Source organism: Carya illinoinensis, chromosome 15, assembly GCF_018687715.1.
Source record: "Carya illinoinensis cultivar Pawnee chromosome 15, C.illinoinensisPawnee_v1, whole genome shotgun sequence".
Lineage (NCBI taxonomy): Eukaryota > Viridiplantae > Streptophyta > Magnoliopsida > Fagales > Juglandaceae > Carya > Carya illinoinensis.
In genome coordinates this window covers 23812178-23822226 of record NC_056766.1, presented here as the reverse complement: position 1 = coordinate 23822226, position 10049 = coordinate 23812178, and the positions used below count along the sequence as shown (strand labels likewise).

The 10049-nt window shown below is 34.3% G+C and overlaps 1 protein-coding gene across 1 annotated transcript; it reads left to right on the top strand.

Moving 5' to 3' along the window:
* The first annotated feature begins 5158 nt into the window (after window positions 1-5158).
* On the top strand, window positions 5159-9716 carry LOC122295653 (thermospermine synthase ACAULIS5). Its single transcript, XM_043104742.1, has 10 exons — window positions 5159-5373; window positions 5582-5648; window positions 5741-5835; window positions 7174-7276; window positions 8042-8130; window positions 8252-8408; window positions 8510-8585; window positions 8717-8775; window positions 8874-9010; window positions 9264-9716. The coding sequence occupies exons 1-10, from the start codon at window positions 5228-5230 to the stop codon at window positions 9394-9396; spliced, it is 1062 nt and encodes a 353-aa protein (XP_042960676.1). The 5' UTR covers window positions 5159-5227; the 3' UTR covers window positions 9397-9716.
* Window positions 9717-10049: the final 333 nt, after the last annotated feature.

Sequence of the window (10049 nt, the reverse complement as noted above, 5' to 3'; positions counted from 1 at the left end):
AAATTGAAAATCCTTGAAGGCCATTCCACCCCTTGATTTTGCTTCACACATATGCTTCCAACTGATCCATCTGATTTTGTTCTCTTCTTTCCTCTGACCCCCCTAGAAATTTGCCATCATACTTTCTAGTTCTGAATATAAACTCAAAGAAAGTTTGAAACAACTCATAGTGTATGTTGGAACTGACATGATAGTAGCTTTAAGCAATACCTCTTTCATTCCTTGATACAACAACTTCTCTTTCAAACACTGAAATTTCCCCCAAACCTTATGCTTTAAATCAGAAAATGCATGGCGCTTAGCCCTACCAATCATAGGAGAAAGGTCCAAATATTTATCATATTGTTGAGTGGCTTGAACACCCCCATAAGGCCATGATTTTTTCTTTCTGTCTTGTACAAACATTTCTATTAAAAACCATACATGTCTTTTCTTTGTTCACTTTCTGACCAAAGGCTCTTTTATATCACTCTGACTGGTGTTGAATATTCAGGTTTGTTTGCATATTGGCCTTGCAAAAAAATAAACTATCATTTGCAAATAATAGGTGATTTATTTTTGGAGCCTCTTTGCAGATTCTTACACCCTCCACCCTCTTTGTAAGCTTAGCCTACTTTAGTAAAGTGGTCAACCTTCTGTGCATAAGAGGAATAAGTAAGGGGACATGGATCCCCTTGTCTCAACCCTCGAGATGGGTAAATGAGCCCTTTAAGAACACCATCAATCAAAACTAAATAAGAGACTATTTTCACATATAACATTGTCAACTGCACCCATTTGTCATTAAAGCCCATCCTTCTCATTACTTCTTCCAAAAAACTCCACTTCACTTTGTCATAAGCTTTACTCATATTAAGTTTTAAAGACATATAGCTTGTTTTTCCTTTCCTTCTCTGTCTTAGAAAATGAACCAATTCATAAGCCACAAGTACATTATCTGTTATAAGCCTTCCAAGAACAAAAGTACACTGTGATGGGGATATCAATTTTGGTAGTATAGCTTTCAACCTATTGGCTAGGCATTTAGACATTAGTTTATACATAATATTACATAGACTAATGAGTCTATAATCAGCCACCCTTTCAAACTTCCTTTTTGTTGGAATTAAAGTAATGAATGTATGATTAATATTATCAGGCATTTCACCACTATTGAGTGCCTTCAGAACAGCCACAACCACATCAGTAACAACAACTTCCCAGTACTTTTGAAAGAAAATTGGAGCCATACCATTAGGACCAGGTGCCTTGTGAGGGTCCATCTACTTCAGTGCCTCTTTAACTTCATTTGGACTAAAAGCCTTGCCTAATTGGTCATTCATTCCAGTTGTGAATTTACCTACAATTTCTTCAAGGAAAACCATGTTGCCTTTATAATCTACTGTCTTGAATAGATCCTGAAAGAAATCTAGGATGACTTTATCTCTTTCCTCCTCCACTTGCCACCTTCCAGCCTCATCTTTAATTCCTCGATTGCAATACTTCCTCTTTCTTTTTGTAGCTTTGTTATGAAATAAATTTGAGTTTTGATCACCCTCTTTCAACCATAAGGCCTTGGATCTTTGTCTCCACGTAATCTCATATCTCTTAGGCCACTTATTCATTTGCACTCGAGCTGCATCATATTCTTCATTCTTTAGACAGGTTGGGTCAAGACTTTGTAAAAGATTTAGTTTTTGTCTTGCCTTCTCAATATTCTTCCTCATGACTGTACTCATTGTTGCAGGTCCAGATTCGACATTCCAAGCCTTATCAATGATTTTTTTTTTTGCAATCTTTAGTTCCAACCCACATGACTTTAGATCTAAATATCTTTTTACTCCTCTGTTGATACAATTTATTATGCAATTTCAATAATAAAGGCAAGTGATCTGAATAATATACTGCCTTATGTTCAACCCAAGCCATAGGGTACAAAGATCTCCACTTCATGTTAGCCACAAAGCTGTCCAATCTTTCACTAATGCAATACTGACATTCTCTTCCATTGCACCATGTAAATTGAGGGCCTTGAAAGACTAAGTCTACCAATTCACAATCATCCAACAAAGATCTGAACTTTGCCATTTGTCTCTCTAGTCTAGGCTTCCGACCTCTTTTCTCTCTTGCACTTACCAGCTCATTGAAATTTCCAAATAGTACTCAGGCTTGATTAGCCACCACTTGCAATGATCTTATGATAGACCAAGTCTGATGCCTTCTTGAGATATCTGGTTGTCCATAGACACCAGTTATATAACACCATTCTGAACCATCATCCTCAAACATTGCCTTCGCATGAATATGGGACTTTGAAAAGTTAATTATTGCCCATGTTCCCTTCTTCTTAGTACCCGAGTAGTGTCTTATTGGTCACCTCGACTTGCCTATTGGATTGCGGATGCTCCAGGGAAGAATACTTGAACTTGATCCCTAGATCCCTGCACCAGTCATGATAATGGTTCGAGAAGAAATGCCTCTCGTTATCTGATATGAAAAAATGAGGGATGGATGCCAAATCTGCATACAACTGTCTTTTATAGGAACTGGGTAATATTGCTTGTTGGTATTGTTGGCAGAGCCTCATCTTCAACCCACTTAGTAAAGTAGTCCACAACCACTACTACTAATTTTACCTTGCCTTTACCCAGGGGAAGGGGGTCGACCAGGTCAACGCCCCATTGCACGAAGGGCTATGGTGATGCGATTGATGTCAACTCCTTTGGCAGGAAATGGGGCATCGGGGAGAACTCCTGGCGCTTCCGACGTTTCTGAACAAACTCTTCTGCATCACTTTGCTTGCAAGTGCTTTTCCTCCTGAGTGGTTACCGCATACTCATTCGTGCATTTTTGCTAGGACGTACTATGCTTGCTCAAAGGAGACACCTTAAGAGTGGCATGGAATAGCACTGCTTGTACAGAGTCCAGTCAGTCAAGATGAAGCGAGCTGCCCTATTCTTCCCACTTATCTTTAGGGTAACTCGTTGGCATCGAGGCACTTAATTATGTCCATAGCCCATTCTGGGGCCCCTAGTCTCATTTTCGAGATCTCGACCCCCATTGCAAGCATCTCTACTATGTTGACCACTACTTTGATAGGGGCGAGTCTTCCTACCTGGATGCAACTTGTGCTGGTTTGTCTGCCTTTTGGTTCTCGATTCTTGGTATTTGTTGATTCTAGAAGTATCTGAAGTGGCCATGCTTGTTTCCCACAAGCATCAAGTACTTTTTTAACTTTTCGCTCTTTGCAATGAACTCCCCTCAGACCTAGTTGACGACTAGGTGTGAGTCGGCTATCACCTCTATCTCATTTGCACCCAGCAACTTAGCAACTTCCAAGCAGCTAACAGTGATTCGTATTCCACTTTGTTATTGGTAGTTTTGAACGCCAATCAGTTGGTGTAATTATGCTCTTCTCTGGCATTCATAATAATATGCACCCCCACACCCCTTCTAGCTTGATAGGATGAGCCATCGATGAATATTTTCCATGGTATTGCAGCATGTGCATTCTTGATCTCTTCCAGGAAACTGGTGAATTCTGCAATAAAGTCTACCAGTGCATGTTCCTTGATGAAGCTCCCGGGAATGTACTCAATGTCAAACTCACTCAACGCTATCATAGAATTCATAAGCTAGCCTAAGACATCTAGTTGCTCTAAAATCTTCTTAAAGGAGGCTTCAGTTAGGACTCGTATCGAATGTGCTTGGAAGTATGATCTGAGTCAGCAACGGTCATCACAAAGGTGAATGCGAATTGGTCCATATAGGGGTATCTCGCTTCGGCACCCTGGAAAGCACAACTGATGTAGTACATTGGTTTTTGGGAGCCCTCCAAGTCTCATACCAAAGCCGTGGAGGCTGTACACAGAGAAATGAAAAGGTATAGGCTCAGGACCTCTCACAGGTCAGCTTGATTGAGTAGCGGGAGACTGGTAAGGTTTTGCTTAAGGTTCTTGAATGCCCGGTTGCACTCATCATTTCAAGCTTGGGCCTTTCGTAGTACTTAGAAAAATGGCAAGTACTTGTCTATTGATCTAGACACAAATCGATTAAGAGATGCCACTCAACCAACAAGTCTCTGCACGTCGTTGATGCTTCGAGGTGGGGTCATGTTGGTTATATCCTCCACCTTTTCCTAGTTGGCCTTTATCTCCTATTTTGAGAATGTAACCCAAGAACTTTCTATATTCCTCACCAAACATGCATTTTGCCAGGTTAAACTACAATATAATATAGATGTGTTGTGCTTTTTGGTGTTTTGATAAACTAGATACATATATATATACATGGAAAATACTACTTAGCCCCTCTCAAACTTATTTTTTTAACGGTTAAGAAAGTGCCTATTAATGAAGTTTTATTTTTTTTTTAAATTTTTTTCTTAATTATTAAAGATGTTAAAAATATGTTAAAAAAATAAAATAAAATAATTTACACTAACGATATGCTCAAATATAAATATAGAGAAGCTGAAAAGCACTTGATTAAATTAAGGCCGTTTGTCAAATGGGGTTGTTGATTTAATTCTTAAGTGGAAAAGATGCTACCGAAAATTTTGTTTTTAGGTAGGATCGATAGATTTACAATTTTTGCCTCCAAATAACTTTTATAATTCAATCAAATGTAATCCTACCATTATTAAGGTTTAAATAAATCCACTAATGGATAATATTTATTATTAGAAAGGTGATATAACCATAAAAATATTTTATAAAAATAAATTTATAATATAATATGTTAAATTTAATTTATAATAATTTTTTTTTTTTATAATCTAATGTATAGGTTAAATATTAAAAATATTTATATTATTATACGAAACCTTCAAAAGTACTTAAACATTAAAAACAACTGGGTAGGTAAGTCAAAAGCTCATTTTGTCATAATTACTTGAAAAGACTTAGCTTTGTTTGGATAACGAGTTATATTTTGACTAATTTTATTTTATTTTGTTTAATTATTAATTTTTTTTAAATTTTAAAAAATAATATTAAAAAATACATCCTAATAATATTTTATTTAATTCTTTATCTTATTCTAAATCAATTCACTTTAATAGACGAGAGTGGTCTGTCTGCAGTGGAAATATCATTCCCCCTGGCTTGATCACGTGCCGTTTTAGATTTGAAGGTTGCTATAAAAGCACCGTAAACCCTTTCACTACCACTCAGTCACTCACTCTTCCTTCCTTCCTTCTTTCTTCTTCTTAGTCTCTTTTCCTGTTCCTGCTTTGATTTCTTAAAAGATGGGTGAGGCTGTGGAGTTCTTCCATACCAATGGGTTCACAAAGAATTGTGTTAATCAAACACTGATCAATGGTATTCATAATAACGACTGCTGGTTTGAAGAACTGATTGACGTTGATCTTAAATGGTCCTTTGCTTTGAATAGGTTCGTACGATCCCTTCAACTTTTATATGCATGTATCTGATTAATGTCGTAATCTGAAAAGAACTTCTGAGGCGATAAATTAATATAAACACAAGTTGTTTCTGCAAAAGAAAGAGACACAAAATCACAGTATTTTAAGATCATGGCTGCTTTTTCCTCGGAATTATTTTACTGTTCTTGTCGATGTCTAATCTCTCTCTCTACTCAGGATATTGTATAAAGGAACGAGCGAGTACCAGGACATAGCTCTACTAGACACCAAGCGTTTTGGGAAGGTATATTTACGAAACAGAACTAAGTATTGTTTGGTTTTGGCAAAGGCAGATCGATGTTCCATATTCATCAGTGCGTTTGGATTGGATAATAGGTTTTGGTGATTGATGGGAAGATGCAGAGTGCAGAGGTGGATGAGTTTATTTATCATGAATGCTTGATTCATCCTGCCCTTTTATGTCATCCTGAGTGAGTATATTATCCATATACCTCATTCATGATTCATTGTTTAATATTACAAAAATTCTATATATAATTACTTTTGTATATTTTTTACATATTCCATTAATGTGATTGACGTATACTATGTCACTTTTTTTAAAGTATAAAATAAATAATTTAGTCAATCACATCAATAAAGTGTACAAAAAATACACAAAAATAACTTTATGCTGGTTATCTTAGTAATATTCATCTAGGCACTCATCCTGATGGTGTACAACCCAGGACTAAAATTTGTGTTGTTGTTCCTCTCTCCCTTTGTTTTTGGTTTTTTGTTTTTAGATCGTTCTTTTTTACCTTTAGGTACGTTGTATGTATACTCTTGGAACTCTTATACATGTTTTTCCATGTATACTACACATGATCTACATGAGAAATTAAGTTCTAATTTGCAATCACCCTCAGAGTATCTATTTTAGCAATTATTATTAGCCCCCAATCTATCAAAAAGTTGCAATGTGATGAACTTAAAAAAGATTTTTATATAAAGATAAATATTTGGTCTACACACAAATGCTTGTAAGAAAGTTTATATATCCATACGATTTAATATAATCCATCAGATTGCACATTTCCTTTTATTATAAGGTAGATCTAACATATTTCGTTAAGTCACGTTAATATATAGTCTTTCTTGCATAAAATTTATGTGTAAACGTAATACCTCTCACATGTAAATAGTCTTGATCAACAATAGGAAATTAAAAATTAAAAAAACATAATAAAGATTTTTCAAGAAGATAAGAAAATTTGAAAAGAATAAAAAAGTAATTTTTTTTAAAAACTTATTAGTAATATTATTTTAAAAATATTTTTAAGCTTATTTTGTCATTTTTAGAAGTTTTAGTTGTAAGGTTTTGTTTTAAGGGAAAGGGGTTACATTGTAGTTTTCTAATAGTTTGGGGATGATTGACTAAAAGGAAAAAATACTGCTTAGCATCTCATTTGACGACTCCCAAAATTGATAGTTCTGTATATTTTCCAATAATTCCGCGGGACTAATTAATTCATGAAACTTCACATGACCACACCATACCCTTAATTAATCTCTTACAAGGCTTGCATATCGGAAACATATGTTCTATAATTACAGACGAGATTTTGAAATTCTCTGCACTTCATTTGGGCTCCGAGTGCAAAGTCCGTGGGATGATCAAGAAAAACAAACTATACTGTTTATTCTTTTTTGTTTGTGTCGTGCTTTAATTGAATAGTACCTTTCTCTTGTTGGTAGGGTTATGCGGACTAAACTTATAAACTTAATTAATAATAATTTAATTAACTTTTTTTAATAATGTGAATTAGTCCCAAAACCGTATTTATAATGGGTGGGGGCGAGGGGTCCGCTGCAAGGGAAGCACTCAAGCACAAATCAATGGAGAAAGTGGTTATGTGTGATATCGACCAGGTAACTTACTCGTTAACATGATATATATTCAACTATAAAAGAATTTTTATGCACTCATTTTTATGTATTTTTTTTGTGTACTCCATTGATGTAATTAGTTGTGTATTAAAAAAAATTGATACAGCTAATCACATTAGTAAAATGCGCAGAGAATACGTAAAAGTGACTGTATGTAGTATTACTCATTGATCTATATGCATGAAAAACTTCACATCGAAGCCTTACATCATACACCTCTATCTAATTTACATGTGATTTGTCATTTTCTTCTTTCTATTTTAATGCTTAAATGTGTGTTTAAATAAAATGATAAAAAATTACAAATCACATGTTAGTTCGATCGATGGATGTGTGCAGTGTAAGACTTCCTTGTATCATTTTTTATACTACATTTAAGTTGTTCCAGGCTGACTTGGAATTACGTTCACTACTTGGAAATTTTCTCGAATAAATTAATCATCATTTGTTAATATCTTACCTTATATAGTACAAATTGAGAACTTTTACATGAAAATATAATGATCAAAACTATTCTCCATCCTTGATTTTATCATTCTATTCACCTGATGAATAATTGATATGATCCAATTTAGGTGGCTTCTACAATCAACTATATTAATAAAAATTTATTTAATATATGGCATATTAATTCATCTACAAAACTAAGGATAAAAGAAAAAATGTAAGAATATATATATATATATATATATATATATATATTTATGTATAGAAGTTTTATAATATTGTTTGGATGGCATATTGCAGGAGGTAGTAGATTTCTGTCGTAGATACTTGACTGTAAATGGGGATACCTTTCGCCACAAGAAGCTTGATCTTGTCATTAATGATGCCAAGTAAGTGCTTTTCTGGTTGTTAGACTTTATTATTATTATTATTATTATTATTATTATTAGAAGTATTAGAAAAACACAATGGCTTATATATTAGAAACATGCTGCTATTTATTTAATAAAGGGCTGAATTAGAGGAGAGCAACGAGAAATTTGATGTCATAGTTGGAGATTTGGCGGATCCAGTTGAAGGAGGGCCTTGCTATCAGCTCTACACAAAATCATTCTACGAGAAAATTCTCAAACCCAAGCTCAATGTCAATGGTATCTTTGTGACCCAGGTATGTAGGTCAATATATATATATATAGGAATTACTAGGTCATGTTCTGTTGCTTGCCCAATATATAATATGACCGAAAGTTGGGATCTTGTGTTGTATAGGCTGGACCAGCAGGCATTTTCACCCACAAGGAGGTCTTCACCTCTATATACAATACAATCAAGCAGGTCTTCAAGTGTGAGTCTCTCATTAAATCCAAAACACATATATATAGTTCACTCAGTATTTTGTTTCGGAATAATGTCGTCGATATATATATATATAAATTTTATAATTAAAATCGTCGAAACTCTCTGCATGCATTGCAGATGTTATGGCATACACAGCTCACGTGCCATCTTTTGCAGATACATGGGGATGGGTAATGGTATGCATGTCACATTATTCTAATTGATGCCATTTTTCTATTTCTTTTTAATTTTAATGCTTTGTATTCACTTGTTTTGAGTTTGCTTAATATTACAGGCCTCAGATCAACCTTTCTCTGTTAATGCTACCGATTTTGATAGAAGGATCGACGCAAGAATTGATGGCGAATTACTCTATTTGAATGGTGCTTCCTTCTTCTCCTCTACCACCATGAATAAGACTCTTGCTTCATCGTAAGTATGCCTCCTTCCTTAGGTGTGAAATCCACAGCAAGATCGGAACAAGAAATTCTATTGAGATTATTTTGAAAAATAATTTGGACCAAAAAACTCAACTTTTTATGTGAGTTCTTATTGTTTTTTTTTCAGAAAGGCCTCAATTTGCACATTCTAAACTCATATTTAACCTTACTACTCTTTTTTGTTCGTTCGTCGTTAGCAATGAAAACCCCGGCCCATACGATTTGATATTTTTATGTCATTTCAGGTTGTTGAATGAAACTCATATCTACACTGAAGAAAGTGCAAGATTCATTCATGGGCATGGGCTCGCTTACCGCCATTATTGTCAGGAGCAAGAGAATGGAGGGAATCATTATGATGAAGAGGAAAGCGACTGAAAAAATATTGCAGTAGATATCAGCTTGATTTGGCTATTTTACAGAATTCAAAGAGAAAAGTTAGGATAAAATGTTTGATCTGATATGAATGAATATTAGGCATTCTGTTACAATCCTAACCCAGGTTATTGATTTAAGTTTTATTTCATCTAGGAGTCAGTTGGTTAGGTATAGTTAAATATTGGGTTTTATTAAAATTGAAATGTTGGTTATATGTTAGGATTTTGAGTTAGTATTGGAATATGAATAGGAATTTCAAATTTATTGGAACTGTAGTGGCCTACTTGCTCTATTAATATAACCCTTTTATTTCAATAAAATTATCGTTCAATATTATTTTGAAAGGAATAGTTTAATTTGAAAGTCTTTACGACGCATATCATCCAAGTACCTATAGACATCGGTGGTAAAAATAAGGATATGTAATGAATGAGATTTCATATTGAGAAATTCTTGCTCTTTATAAGGTTATAATTATATCATTTACTAGTCATTTTAAAATAGAAATCATGTTGTTTAAGTCTTCTATTGGGACTTTACATAGATGATAAATAATAAAATCATTATTCACATATCATTTTTATAATTAAAATTACATTAATGTTATTGAGAAAATGCTATGGGCTAGCCGCTAGTTTCTATCGGATGGGAAA